Below are 15834 nucleotides of genomic sequence, written 5' to 3'. Positions count from 1 at the left end.
TCTGTCACCGATCTAGCTCTGCTATATCAGACAGCACGGGGGGAGAAAGAACGCTGTTGCTCCCCGCTCTGTGTAATCGAGCAGTTGATGTGGGTTGGTAAGCGGTGACATCACCGCTGTCACGTTGCTATAGTAGCCTAACGAGTGGGTTACTATAGCAACGGTAATCTCAGACCACTATTCAGCACCGGCTGTGGCATTACAGTGTGTGGCAGCCAATCACTGCATGTGGGCTGACTCTGTAAAGAGCGCCAACATGCAGGGAGGGGGAGTCGAGCATGTGCTCGAGCATCTCGCCGGTACAGGGCACTCGACGAGTATACCGAGTACTGAGATACTTGGGCAAGCACCTTGTACCGGCGAGATGCACTGATAGTACAGGACCTTGCATGACGTCATAGCCATGTGACCGGTCTGTAACCAACGAGGTAATACAACATTCACAAGTGACTGGTCACATGGCTATGACGTCATGGAAGGTCCTATCGTCAGCGATGATTACCTGGCACAGCGATGATCGGATGCAGAAGCAGTGGGAGATAGAGTCTGCAGGACGCATCGCAGGACCTGTAAGTATAATGGCAATGTTTATTATTAACTGTATTCTTTATTTTACAGCTACCCCTGTCCTATCCCATAGCTGTAAAGCCCGAATTCGGTGTTCGGAAGCAAGTTCGCGTTATCTCAGAACCCAAACTCGATCTTTACAAAACATTCGGGCAAGTCTCCTGAACACGAACATTGGGGGGTACGACCATTACTAATTAAAGAGTTTGACTATCACTGGACAAGCCTAGCTGAATCAAGTCAGGAGCCAAATGAAAATAAAAACAGTGTATACTCACATCCTCGCTGTGTCACACATCATCTGTGGCCAATGAGTGGCTATTCGTCCTCTGCAGCTGATCAATATTCCATTACAGAGGACATCTTCTCTGGTGATATAGTAAAGGCTGCAGCTGAAGAGCGGATGCTCTTTGACTGCAGCCAGCACATGACACAGCAATGTAACATCACCAGGAACATCGGCGCTACTGCCGTAGGAGAGGATTTTATGTTACTTTGTTTCCTGAATGGATTATGTTGGCATTGTCTAGCAGTGGACAACCTCTTTAACTACATCTGGACCACTCATAGAGTTACTCTTTTTACTCTGCCCTGATGTGTAAAATGTGTAAAAAAATCTTTGCAGCGTAAGCTGCTTTCATGATATTCAAACGCTGCAGGGGGAAGCTGGCTGTTATGTACAGCTGTCTCCCCACAGAGTAGGCAGAAATAGTTTATTACAATGATTGTTGTATACAGAGCGCTGAACTAGACAAAAACCGCACATCCAAAAATCATTAGTTGATCTAACGCCGTTATGCAAAAATTTATGTACCTGAACATGAGGTTCTTGGTTTAACATTCTGATCAGACTGTATGAAGTCCAGTGCCTGTGAACCTCTGAGAGGGTTCCTAACTTATTTTAAGTCTTAAAGGTGTGGTGCTGTGCGCCAACCACCGCCATAGCGACAGTGCAGACAAGGCAGGTGACCTGGTGCCTCACAGCACCCATGCTGCAAAGCTGAGTCGCCAAGAATCCAGGCCACACACCCCCACGATACATTAACTGCCATTAACAATGCGCATGCGTCGCCATTTAAATAGAGGAAAAGGGGGCAAGCCAGGAGGACGCTGGAGGAGGAATTTACACAGAGGACCCGATCCGCAAAGGCCCGCCCCGCTGCACATGTCAATGAAAGAATGCACCGCTTTCTGGATCTTTATGAACATTTTTTTTTTCCAATAAAAGTTTAAATCTTGAAACTGAAGGTATGATTTTATTCATCATGCTAGAGCCAGTATGGCACTGCCTTTACTTTTTATAGAAAAATCCTGCTAGTTGGTTTTCTTTAAGCCACACATGAGATGCCTAGATGTTTATAAACTAGTATTAAACTAAATGTACAGCAATTCTTTTCATATTAATTACTCAATAATAGTTTTAGGGTATGACCGCACTTTGCGTTTCCACCTGCGTTTCAGCTGCTTTTTAGGTCCGTTTTGAACTGCACTTTTTCATGCCAAAAGGCATGCGTTTTGATTATCCAGAAAAGTCTATGGAAAATGGGGATTTCCTGTCCGCACTTTGCGTTTCCAAACGCAGCGTTTAATTTGCATATTTTGTGGCAAAAAACATGCGTTCAAAGAAGCAGCATGTCAATTGTTTTTGCCATTTGGGCTGTGTTTTGCTAACATTGAAGTCAATGAGAAGTAGCTAAAAGCAACCAACATCAAAATTCCAGCGTTTTACCTGCTTTTACCTGCTGAAACAATACGTTTTGGACTATCAAAACGCAAGCTTTTCTGACATTAAATTAATGGAATAATATGTCCCTTTACACACACGACAATTAAAATAATGAAAAATATCATTTTAATGCTATTTTACCGCTAAATAGTATAAAACCGCTATAATTATGAGAAATATAACTTTATTCTTTATAATTTCAATAATTATATGTGTCCCTTTTTTCCCCTTTTTTCATTGTGTTTGACTGTTTAAACTTTATTTAGCAGTGTCTTTATGTTCAAAACGCATCTTTCCAAACACAATGGAAAAGCATGTAAAAAGCGCTAAAACTGCGTCTGAAACGCGGTAAATACGCATGCGTTTTTAGCGCTATTTTTTGGTCAAAAGCAACTTTGGCAAAATCAATTACTGCCAGAGGGGGAGTTTTGAACTGCGTTTTGGACGACGCAAAGTGCAGACATAGCCTTAATATAAGTTGAACTGTGCAAGAAAAAGTGGACAGAGAATCTTATCAAAATACAGTCAATTTGGCTTTCATTTATTAAATAAAAATGTAAAGACAACACTTTAATATTCAGTGTTCAGACCAATGAACCCAGAATGATAAATACAAATATTCACTTTAAAAGTTTCCCTGTACAAACTACAAACATTATTACTATAATAAGAATGAACAATGTAACCTTCACAGTCATAGTAAAGGCAGGGAAACATATATTATATTTAATCATCTTGTTTAGAAAATAATATGCACACACGTTATTGATCTTGGTATAAAAGTTTATTAATCAACCAATGCAGTGACTTTTTGAGTTCTAACTGTAAAATATGTTGTTGGTTAGTTTTACTTAGCAAATAGTGCTCCTTTATTTACCCAGCAAATGCATTTTGTGGTATTCCTTTAACACCAAGTCCAGTTATCTGTAAAACAATAAAAACAAAACATTTCATTTAAAGGGGTTGTCCATGAATTGGTGTCAAACCCCAACTTATCGGATGTTGATGACCTATCAATAAATAAGCCTTGGACAAGTCTTCAATTACGCAATTATAAAATATTATAAAACTGTTAGACAATATCTGCTTCCTGTCTAAAAATATGCTCAGTATATGTCTCTGGTCACAATACTGTCCCCCTATTATTCCTAATGGAGTCATGAATGGTATAAAGGGGTTGTCCGGTCTTAAGCTACAAGTCTATATTCACTCAATGTGTCTGTTGACTTGTGAATCCTCACATTGCGTGCACTGCGCGCTGTGAGGATTTTCCAGTGGTGGGAGTGTCCGGCATGTGACCACAAGTATGTGATCTGCGATTCTGCATACATGCTGTCATGTGTCAACTAGACTGTATCTGGCTTCACTTAATGCAAGAGTATTGAGCGAGGCTGGATACAGTCTAGTCAGAATGTGGCCAAAAGTATTCAAATTGCATACTTGCTCATACATGTCTGCTCGCTTCCGGCGCTGGAAAATCCTCACTGAGCAACCTTTGTGCAATGTGATGATTCGTAAAAATGCAGTCACTCTATGTGACTACAGACTTCTAGCTTAAGACAGGACAACCCCTTTAAAGTATCTATTTTCAACTGGATCTCAATACCATCATCTCTCATTAAATTCCAATGAGGTCTGTCTGTATTCTTTTGAGGTTTTCATGTTTGTTTGTTTTTATCAAATCAGTCTGCTGATCTAAAAATGTTAATGTGAACAGAATCTAAGAGCATGTTGTATGAAGCATGTCTGATAAGATTTTGTGGTGGTCAATGTCTTGGCAGGCTGACCGGCAGCTCAGACAAGGTAAGACCTATGGTGGGGGAACCTGTTACAAACCACCTCAGGATGGGATAACTAATCACTATACAGTACCCACAACATTTTCAGTCTATGGTTATTTGTTCTGTGCGGTAACCGGTTATGTCCATGCCTCGGGTGGAATTGTTTTTACATTTTTATTTATGTCAGCTTTTACATTTCCTTCATTCTCTGAAACCCATATACGATAAGTTTTTTGCATAATAACTTATTGCGAAAGTCAAGAAAGAAAAGACAAAGAATGTATCAGATTGACTTGGTGGCACTATTTGATGTTCTGGAAAAACAATGACTTACCTTGTAGATTCCCCCGGACTGAGGCTGCCGGGTGCTCCAGTCCTCATCCATACCATCACAGGCTGATGTGACATACATTTCTGAATAATCCTTCCCTCCAAAGGCACAAGAAGTTGTCTTATCCACTGGCAGCTTCACAGTCTGGATCACTTTGCCTTTAACACAAAAAGTAGTTTTATACCAATATCATGTGATCTTACTATTTTAGAATACAATAATACATAATACAATGTACTAATGAAGAAGGAGATAGAGGCAGACCTCAGCAGACACAACTTTGGATATAGATACATCCACAGATCTGATAAACATGGAAGCCTCTGCATACTAATATCACTAGAGCAGTAGATCCTATAAGACAATCCAACACTGGAGAAAATATCACCTACTGAACAACCTAAACTGGGAGTAATTACTCTTTTCATGCTTTGGACATTTGATTGAGCATCATACACCTAATTACAGATATTTGCGTCTAAATATTTTGATCCTAAGGCTAAGGACACACAGCGAGTAAAACGGAGCGATCGGAATGTGATTAAAAAAAAAATCACATTTCACCCAAACCCATGTTACTCTATGGGGCCGCTCCCATGAGTGATTTTTTCAGCCCTAATCGGACCGAGAAAACAATTGCACCATGCTGCAGGTGGAATCCGATTAGTTTTCACTTGCACTCCTACATGATCTATGGGTGAGATAGAAACATCGCATTGCCCTCGCATTACACTGAAGTGCAGTGCAATAATCACATCAGCTGATAATAGAGGAGATAGGGATAATCCCTCTCTCTCCTCCGCAGCTGTGTTCTGATCGCAGGATCGCATCACAGTATACTTACACTCGGCTTACACTCGCAGCAGAGCGGGAGCCGAGGGTCATTAGCATAACGCATCCGATGCTAAATGTCTGTGTGTGTCCTTAGCCTTACAAATGTAATCACATACAGTTGACTGTCATTTCAGCTACAGACAACATATCTAAGTGATAAATTGTACTGTATGTAAGCTGAAAGCTGTGTAGTTCGTCTTGGCTCAATAAACAAAAAACTGCTTCCCTGCTTCTGAGTCAAGATGTCATATGACCATGTAGCCAAAGGCTTTCTTCTTTGCAAAGTTTCAAGCCATACCCGTATGGAGTTATATCACTTCTCCCTCCCCCACTGCTCTCTTGTCCCTGCCTCTATAGCCACATAGAACAAGTGTAACTATTAGGGATGGAACTCCACATGCTGCCAGTTAATACATAAAAAGGTAATCTGTCAGTTTAAAGAGAATCTGTCAGCAGGTTTTTGCTATGTATAGTATATAACTCAGCACTCAAAATGAAGGCACGCACGCACGCACCCAGCCTCTGCTGACCTCCACGGGCCGTTACTGCAGGCGTTCACCTATCCTCTATAGTGGCACTGTCACTCCTCCACATACGAGCACACTCTGCAACTGTGAAAGAACCTTACCTCCTTTCATGCATGTCGGTCGTCCTTTGTGACCCGCGCATTCCAGCTGTAACCATTGATGCAACTACCTTGAGAAAGGCTCTACGCCAAAACGTCGGTGGTGTTGCTCTGGTTAAGGTTCACTTTTGCAGTGTGTCAAATAAATCCACTTGCATCACATAAAATTCTCTTGCCTTCATTTTGAGTGCTGGGGTTATATACTATTTATGGCTTTCTTTCCCCTTAAGCACCTATATTAAGTGGTTGAGCCTGAAATTCCCATTGGTTTTTGCTATGTAAGCTGAAGCCAGCATGTTGCAAGGGTTAACACAAAAAGTTCAGGCATGCCTGTTTTGTCAAGGTCCGATCTTTTGTTTATTTGCTATGTTTGTTTTGCAGCAGGACCCTTATTAAATCCAACATGCCCCCTGTTGTGCTTGACACCTGACTGTCAATGTATAATTTCTATAGAGTCTGGCGTGTTCGGGGACAGCTCCCTGGGGTCAGCTACATAACTAAAGCTAAAAATTCAGATTGTTTCAAAAGAGCTGCAGCCAGTAACCTATGCGATACACCATTGGATTCAGAATCTCTTTGCCTACATCATGCTGCTCTCAGATGAGGTAGCAAAAACCTGCTGAGACATCCCCTTTAACTGGCTAGGACCTGCTACAGTAAGGGAGGGAAGAAGGTAACATAGGATATTTGACAGCTCATCTCCACCGATGTGCATGAATAAAATGTTCACAGAAAAAAAACTACAAAAGGCCATAAATATAATGGAATTTATTAATGAAAAAATAAAACCAAGATTCAAAGAAAGACCGTCAAACAAACAACATATAATGAAAACAAAGGGCGATGTGCCCAGCCAGTAATACCATATATATATATATATATATATATATATACACAATCAATTAATAAGGTCTCCTGACAATGACAGAAGCTATAAAAATCTCTCAAAACATATATTAGTCATAAAATTGTATCTAAATTGTATACAAATACAGCTCGGAGTACAGAATAATGATGCTGACACTCGGATCTTTCCCTCAGCACCCTGCCCTCCCATGGTCTTCTATACATATTTTTCTCAGCACCCAGTTTTCCCATGCTCTGATATTCCTCTTTCCGTCAGCACCCAGCTTTCACATGTTCTGCTACACATCTTTCCCTCAGCACTCAGCTTTCCGATGTTCTGCTATGCATCTTTACCTCAGCATCCAGCTTTCCGATGCTCTACTGTACATCTTTCCCTCAGCACCCAGCTTGCCCTTGATATCAGAGAATGGGAAAGCTGGGTACTGAAGAAAGATGTATAGCAGAGCATGGGAAAGCTGCATGCTGAGGGAAAGAGGTTTTAGAGAACCTGGGAAAGCTGGGTGTTGAGGGAAAGATGTTTAGTAGAGCATGGGAAAATGGGGTTCAGGGACAAATGTATAGCAAAGCATGCAGAAGCTGGGTCCCGAGGGAAAGAGCCTTATTCCCTCAGCATCCAGTTTTCCCATCCCATGCTTGTATCTTTGTCCCCCATCCTCGTACATGTTTTCGTTCTTGTATATAGCCCCATTCACCGTTTTTTCTGTAGATATTTGTGGTAAAAATAACATTATAGATTTATTAATTTTGCATATAAAATGGTAGTTGTTTTTTTAATGGTGCATGAGTTTTGCCATTTTTAAGCGAGTTTTTTTGGTGCTTTTAGTATTATTTATGCTTTTTAATGTCTGAATTTTATCACTAAAATGTCACATGTACACAGTCACTTATTCACACAAATGCAGACATGCACACTATATTTGTTATATATTTATGTTATATACTGTATATGTCTGCATTTGTAAACACACTGTATACAGGGTGTCCACCCATATCCTGTCCACCGCCATTAACTTGAGAGCGGCGGCAGCTACAGGCATAGAAGTGGTGTCTAGGTATAGTGAAGTAGCCATGCGTTACGCAATGAAACCACCTATTGCGCCACCTGGTGGAAAACAACGGAATTAGCATTTTTATCTTGAAGACGAAACGAAATAGAGAAAAAATGTGAATTAAAATATTGTAGGGCATCATCAATTTAATATGAATTGACACCTTGCATACACACAAAACATTGAATGCTGGTCACGCATATGGCGCTCATTTAACTTTGATGCTAAAAGTGGCCACCGTCAGCTGCAATGCACATCTGGACTCTGGACAGCATACTGTATCTTGCTGCACGTTGTGCAATATGGTAGGTGACACGTTTGCACAAGCATCTGTGATACGTCGTCGTACGTCCTGCAATGTTGGTGGAGGGGTCGCATACACCTGCTGTTTGATGTGACCTCACAGAATGAAGTCCAATGGGGTCAGGTCAGGTGATCGTGGAGGCCACCATACCCAATGACTTGTAGGAAGGTCTCCATGAGGTATCGCTTCACGTTCACAGCCTTGTGAGTTTTACACGTTCTAATCATAGCATGTCTGTATGCAAGGTGTCGATTCGTATTGAATTGATGATGCCCTACAACTTTGTAATTCACTTTTTCTCGTTCCGTTTTTGAGACAAAAATGCTAACTCCGTTGTTTTCCACCAGGTGGCGCAATAGGTGGTTTCATTGCGTAGCGCATGGCTACTTTACTATACCTAGACACCACTTCTATGCCTATAGCTGCCGCCGTTCTCAAGTTAATGGCGGTGGACAGGATATGAGTGGACACACTGTATACAAAGAAATAAGAAAGTTGGATGTCTGACAGCAAACTATGAAGATGAGGAGGCTGGGCCACCATCACAGGACAGCAATGAGGCATAATCAGCTACAGGGCAGTGGGGAAGGGGGCAGGAGAGTGCATCTGTGAGGGGAAAATAGGAGGATAGGTGAAGGAGAGAAGAGGGGAGTGGGCAGGGGGCAAGTGAGTGCATCTATGAGGGGAAAATAGGAGGATAGATGGAGGAGAGAAAAGGGGACTGGGGAGGGGACAAGAGAGTGCAGCTGTGAGGGGCAAATAGGACTATAGAAGAGGATACTGAGGCTAGAGACATCATTCAGGGAGCTCCAGTACTCACTTCAGCTCGCATTGTGTCCTCTGGAGCCTCTGCTCCTGCTAGTGCCGACTACAGTGCGATGACATGCAGGGGGTGGGGATACAATGTCTTAAGAGATTTATTGTATTTCAGCAGCACTCCCTGCACAGGCCTGAAACTCCACAGCAGGCTCGTGCGGGGGGGGGGGGGGGGGCTTACTGCTGTAACTCTGGAGCAGTGAGTGCAGGGGATGACTGTGTGCTGTGCTGAGGAGGCAATGATCAGCTTTGTCCCCTCTTCTGATGGACGGGAGGGGCGGAACTTATATGGAAGTGGAACATACAGCGTCTGTGCTGTATACTGGAGGAGAGACTGTCAGGGGCCCAGCGGGGGATCCAGTGACTTCCAGGTGGGCAGGAGAGCAGTGAAATTACTCTCTTTAATAGCAGCAGACAATCGCCCAGCAGATACACAAAGCTGGGGCCAGGTGATCACTGTGCTGCTATTACTGCTCTCCCCGCCCATAATCCCGCCAATCTCTCAGCCCCGGCTTCAGTGGAAAGAGGTGGCCGGTATTATGTGCGGAGAGAGAAGTGCATATGCATTTTTTAAAGGGAACCTGTCACCACTTTTTTGGCCTATAAGCTGCGGCCACCACCACCGGGCTCTTATATACAGCATTCTAACATACTGTATATAAGAGCCCAGGCCTGGGGTATAACATAAAAAACATTTTATAATACTTACCTAACGGTCGCTGCGGTGGGCCTTATGGGCGTCTCCGTTGTCCGGTGCCGGCGCTGCCTCTTTCTGCCATCTTCGTCCTCTTTCTGAAGCCTGGGTGCATGACGCGGCTGCGTCATACACATTCGCCGGTCCTGCGCAGGCGCACTACAATACTTTGATATGCCCTACTCAGGGCAGATCAAAGTGCGCCTGCTCAGGACCTGAATGACGACGAGTGTGTATGACGTCGGACCCGTCATGCACCGCGGCTAGAGAAGGAACACAAAGATGGACAAAAGAGGCGGCGCTGGCACCAGACAACGGAGACACCCATAAGGCCCACAGTGTGACCATTAGGTGAGTATTATAAAGTGTTTTTTATGTTATACCCCCGGCCTAGGCTCTTATATACAGCATGTTAGAATGCTGTATATAAGAGCTTGGTGGTGGTGGCCGCAGCTTATAGGCCAAAAAAGTGGTGACAGGTTCCCTTTAAGTAGTCGAGACATGTATTATCCCCAGAACCGGCTGCAGTGACCATGTTCCGCTGCAGTTTGCAGCACAGGGTCCAGACTGGGCTCAGTTCTGCAATACATTTCAGCTGGATGTGGTCCTCGGTTTCACATCCAGCTGAACCAAGTGCTGAGGTGCAGGACGGGTCCTTTGAAACCCCGGGCCCGGTCGCAGTGGCGACCCCTGCCACCGCGATCGTTATGCCCCTGCTATTAATGTATCAAAACTAGTACAAAGGATGACAACTAAATATATGTAGCCAATAATTCAACATCAAATGTAGTATCCCACATAGGGTTTTATATAGGGGAGATCTGTCCTACTACTGAGCAGTACCTTCGTCAGGGGTAACCCCTGATGAAGGAAAACTCCGAAACGTACATCAGGTGTGAGGGTGGTGTCATTTTTTTCAGTGAACATTTTATCCCTGTTGGTTCCGATGGGCATCATAGTGATAGTCCTATCACACTCCCATGCACACATTTAGTTGACTTTTACTAAAAACACATATATTAATAGTTGTGTGGTGCGGGGTTTATTGTTGCTTAGTTTTTAATTGGTGTGCATGAAGCAGTTATGCTATACTAGAAGGTGGCCCTATTCTAACGTATCGGGTAGTCTAGAATGTGTATGTAGGTTAGTAGATTGAATAATAAGGTAATGAATGGACTGGATGGGTTAGGTTTAATTTAGTATTCTTTTAGTTGTTTATTGGTTTTAAAATGACAAACAACAGAAGGAACAGTTTTAATAGATGAGTCTAATGTTTAATGATGTCCATGGCTTGTAATGAAAGAAGGCCATGAACAGTGTAAAGTTAAGTAAAAATTTGCTGATGCTGTGATGTGGCCCAATGCTGGTATGTGCCCCCATCGTGGTGCAGCCACCATCCCGACATGTGCCCCCATCCTGCGGGGTAATGTGTGCGGGGGCGGAGTGTGGGGGGGGGAGCCGAGTGGGGCCATGGCGCTGAGGATGTCAGTGCTGGGGAATGCATGGCTGGGGACAGGTAACTATTCATATGTGTGTGTGTGTTCAGTGTATACTTGCGGAGGGTGGAGTGCGGGGGGGAGCCGAGTGGGGTAATGTGTGCGAGCGGTGGATATGTGTCCGCACATGCGGAGGACGGAGTGCGGGGGGGTGGAGCCGAGTGGGGTAATGTGTGCAGGGGCGGAGGCGAGCAGTGGGTATGTGTCAGCTGGGTTGCCGGTGTGGGCTCCCGGGGGTGCAGCACTCACCGGGGTGTCAGGGCTCCGTGTGGGTGCGGGGAAAAGTGTCGGGCGTCGTCCTGTCGGCCCGTAGTTCAGGCTGTTCAGTTAGCTGAGCCGTTGGTCACAGGCTCTTTAGCGCGCGCGGTGTGGCGACGGTTGTCACTGTATGACGTCATTTTGGAGCAAGACAGACAGAATAAGGCAATTATATATATAGATTATAAAATAATCCAAAGAAAAAATGTGCTGCAGCACTGAAGTAATAAAAAATCTTCAGCCTTTATTTTGTTCACGTATTACATATATATGGAAAAGACTAATAGAATAGGATCTCTGACGCGTTTTACAGCAATACACTTATGTTCTTATCCGAGGCTGCAACTCAGAACACAAGGAAAGGAGGTAGATAGGGGGATGTGGTCTGTACACAGTATGGGAACTCTGAGGATAAGAGATTCAGACACTCAGATATTCAAGGCAGTGTCACAATGAGGGTGGTTAACCATGCAAGAAAAATATTCTAAAAAAACAAACAACCTACTATAATAAAAACAAGAATAATGTTTTCATATATCCTACCGGCCTGTGGATCAACACGGATTACTCTTCCCCCATTATAGCAAGCAACCCAAAGTTTTCCTTCTGCATCTATGCACATGCCATCAGGGATCCCTTCATCCTTCTGTAACTGGTAGACATGGCGGCGATTGGCTGTGGAGAGGAGCAGTCACTGTAATTTACACTGGCTAGGAACATTTCAGAAAGAATGTGATTCAAATTAAAATATAGTTATTTCTATACATTGTTCAATGGACATTACACCCACAGTAATGAAGAGAGTCTTGGATATACAGCCATAGATCATACAACCCTTTAGGGATTTGGTGTGTAAGTCTATGGGCATTATCAGCTGGTTACTCCCGAAGGCATGTTAGGATGAAAAGTTTACCAAACCGAGAGACTGTTGTAGAATATATCACAAACGTGAATACACCCTACATATTTGGAAATATTTTATTATATCTTTTTAGGGGACAACACTGAAGATATGACACTTTAATACAATGTAAAGTAGTCAGTGTCCAGCTTGTATAAGTGTAAATTTAATGTGCCCTCTAAATAACTGAAAACACATCTATTGATATCTAAACAACGAACAACAAAAGTGAGTACACCCCTAAGAACAAAATGGCTAAATCGTGCCAAAAGTGTAAATACTTTGTGTGGCCGCCATTATTTTCACGCACTGCCTTACCTCTCTTGGACAGGGAGTTCAAAAGAGCTTCCCAGGAGCTGTTGGAGTCCTCTTTCACTCCTCCATGCTGACATCACAGAGCTGGTGGATCATGGAGACCTTGCGCTTCCCTACTTTCCATTTGAAGATTCCCCACATATACTCAATAGGGTTTAGGTCTGGAGACATGCTTGGCCAGTCCAGCATGTTTACCCTCAGTTTCTTTAGCAAAGCAGTGGTTGTCTTGGTGGTGTGTTTGGGGTCGTTATGTTGGAATACTGCCCTGCAGACCAGTTTCCAAAGAGAGGAGATCATGTTCTGCTTCTGTATGTCACAGTACATGTTGTTAATCATGGTCCCCTCAATGAACTGTAGCTCCCCACAGCTGACTCATACTGCCCAAAACCACAACACTCCAAACACCATACTTGACTGTATGCAAGACACACGTGTCTTTGTAATCCTCACTTGGTTGCTGCCATTCACGCTTGCCTCCATCTGAACCAAATAAGTTAATTTTGGTCTCATCAGACCACAGGACATGGTTTCAATAATCCATGTCCTTAGTCTGCTTCTCTTAACCAAACTGTTTGCGGTCTTTCATGTGCATCAATTTTAGAAGTGGCTTCCTTGTGGTACGACAGCCATGCAGGCCAATTTGATGCATTGTGTGGTGTATGGTTTGAGCACTGACAGGCTGACCCCCACCTCTTTAACCTGTGCAGCAATGCTGGCAGCGCTCATACGTCTATTTTGAAAAAACAACATCTGGAGAGGACGCTGAGCACGTGCAATCAAATGCTTTGGTCGACCATGACGAGGCCTGTTATGAGTAGAACCTATCTTGTTAAACCATTGTATGGTCTTGGCCACCATGCTGAAGCTCAGTTTCAGGGTGTTGGCAATCTTATAGCTTAGGCCATCTGTATGAAGAGCAACAAGTATTGTTTTCATATCCTCAGATTTCTTTGCCTCGAGGTGCCATGTTGAACTTTTAGTGACGAGTATGAGAAAGTGTGAGCAATGACACCAAATGTAACATCCCTGATCCCCATTCACACCTGTTACCTAGTAACACTAATGAGTCATATAACACCAGAGAAGGAAAATGTCTAAATGGGCCCAATTTGGTCATTTTCACTTAGGGGGGTACTCACTGTTGTTTCCAGCGGTTTAGACATTAATGGCTGAGTGTTGAGATATTTAGATGGAACACCAAATTTACATTGCTATACAAGCTGTACACTGACTACTTTATATTGTATCAAAGTGTCATATCTTGTCATATACTGTATAGTGCTGTCCCATGAAAAGATAAAATATTTACAAAAATGTGAGGAGTGTACTCACTTTTGTCATAACTACGGTATTATAACATGGAATCTTATGTTACAGAATACACAACTTTGCATTTATGAATGTCACATTTAGAAACATGGAGGCTTGTATTTCTATTTAATTAGTTTTTATAAAATTACACATTTTATGGGGGAATTTATTAGCCCTTTTAAACCACTTTCAGGTGCTTTTGCTATTTGTCTAGGTTATGTGCACTATATTTATTATTCTGTTGCCATGTTTTCCCACCCATTTCACTTTACTCAACAGTCTGGATTTCTATCAGTAAAAAGTAGGCACTCACATTTTCTAATTGTGCCTTTTTAAACGGATGACACATTTTTGTCCAAGGCCGCTTCACCACAAAAAGATGATGTAAGAACTGTGCTTAATCAATGAGAAATCGGCAGCTCCACATTTACTGATAGTCAGATAATATATTCACCCCTTCTACACTAAGTGTGTAATTACACTGGTCAACGACAAAATTACATTTGGTTTGTAATATACCAAATCATATGTATTTTTGCCTCCAGATTCCAAATATACCGTCAGAAATGGTGTATCGTGTAAGATTTTTTAGATATTGCAGATTTTTTAAATGTATTTTGTGTACTTGCTTTGTCACCGCAATCCCTCTTTTGTTTTTTTGTTTGAAATGATTGAATCACCGACTAAGCATGTGATAGTATTCATTTTGGTGTAATATTCAGTGTAAAAAGCTATAAACAGTCACCAGAGGGCAGGCGTCTTATAGGATTGATATTGCGTAATGTGATTTAGTGGGCTTCCATGGTATTACTCAATGAAATGGTATTGCGCAATGATATGTAAAGCTTGGGAATGAGTGAAATGTCTGAACGGTATATAAATGTGAAATCATAGAGTTCTGGTGTATTTCTTAGAGGTACTTTGCACGCTACGACATCGCAGGTGCGATGTCGGTGTGGTCAAATCGAAAGTGACGCACATCCGGCGTCGCTGTCGACATCGGAGTATGTGAATCCTTTTTACTACGATTAACGAGCGCAAAAGCGTCGAAATCGTATGATCGGTGTAGCGTCGGTCATTTCCATAATTTCGGAAGGACCGATGTTACGATGTTGTTCCTCGTTCCTGCGGCAGTACACATCGCTGTGTGTGAAGCCGCAGGAGCGAGGACCATCGCCTTACCAGCGTCCCGGCTGCAATGAGGAAGGAAGGAGGTGGGCGGGATGTTTACGTCCCGCTCATCTCCGCCCCCCTGCTTCTATTGGCCGCCTGCCGTGTGACGTGGCTGCGACGCCGCACGACCTGCCTCCTTAGGAAGGAGGCGGTTTGCCGGCCAGAGCAACGTCGCAGGGCAGGTAAGTGCATGTGAAGCTGCCGTAGCGATAATGTTAGCTACGGCAGCTATCACAAGATATCGCACCTGCGACGGAGGCGGGGACTATCGCGCTCGGCATCGCTACCGATGTAGTAGTGTGCAAAGTACCCCTTAGAGTTGGTGAGACCCTTTTAAAATTCTTGTCTTATTTAATTAGAGCGAAATAGCAAAATGGCAAGTGCTGAACGCCATTGTTGTTGCGTAAACCATCCTAATAACTTCTACTCTGTGTGTGAAAAGTTAACAACAAAAGCAAACAAAAAAAAAATTTGTGAAAAATAAAGATCATGAATGGCAGATTTGCTGTGATTTCAAAGTTGTTGCTCTGCTTTTAAGTGGGCTTTACACGCTACAACATATCTAACGATGTGTCGGTGGGGTCACGTCGTAAGTGACGCACATCCGGCATCGTTAGTGGTGTTGTAGCGTGTGACAGCTACGTGCGACTGTGATTGAACGTAAAACCGTTCATCGCATACACGTCGTTCATTTCCTAAAAATTGCATGTTGGGTTGTTCAATGTTCCCGATGCAGCACACATCGCTGTGTGTGACACCCCGGGAACGATGAACAGATCTTACCTG

General features: G+C 43.2%; 1 protein-coding gene across 3 annotated transcripts in view; it reads right to left on the bottom strand.

Annotated features, from left to right (window-relative positions):
• Positions 1-3028: 3028 nt before the first annotated feature.
• Positions 3029-15834, bottom strand: part of RGN (regucalcin) — a 46619-nt gene continuing 33813 nt past the window's right edge. For 2 of the 3 annotated variants that reach the window (XM_075334318.1, XM_075334317.1), the window contains exons 5-7: positions 11892-12023; positions 4409-4563; positions 3030-3217 (exon numbers count right to left, since the gene is read on the bottom strand). In XM_075334318.1, coding sequence (XP_075190433.1) covers positions 3167-3217; positions 4409-4563; positions 11892-12023 — 338 coding nt within the window. In that variant the 3' untranslated portion in view covers positions 3030-3166. Of the gene's footprint in view, positions 3218-4408; positions 4564-11891; positions 12024-15834 lie in introns of all 3 variants that reach the window. The other variant, XM_075334319.1, reaches the window with a different exon arrangement.

Source organism: Anomaloglossus baeobatrachus, chromosome 2 (assembly GCF_048569485.1).
Source record: "Anomaloglossus baeobatrachus isolate aAnoBae1 chromosome 2, aAnoBae1.hap1, whole genome shotgun sequence".
Lineage (NCBI taxonomy): Eukaryota > Metazoa > Chordata > Amphibia > Anura > Aromobatidae > Anomaloglossus > Anomaloglossus baeobatrachus.
This window is presented reverse-complemented; position numbering and strand designations above follow the sequence as displayed.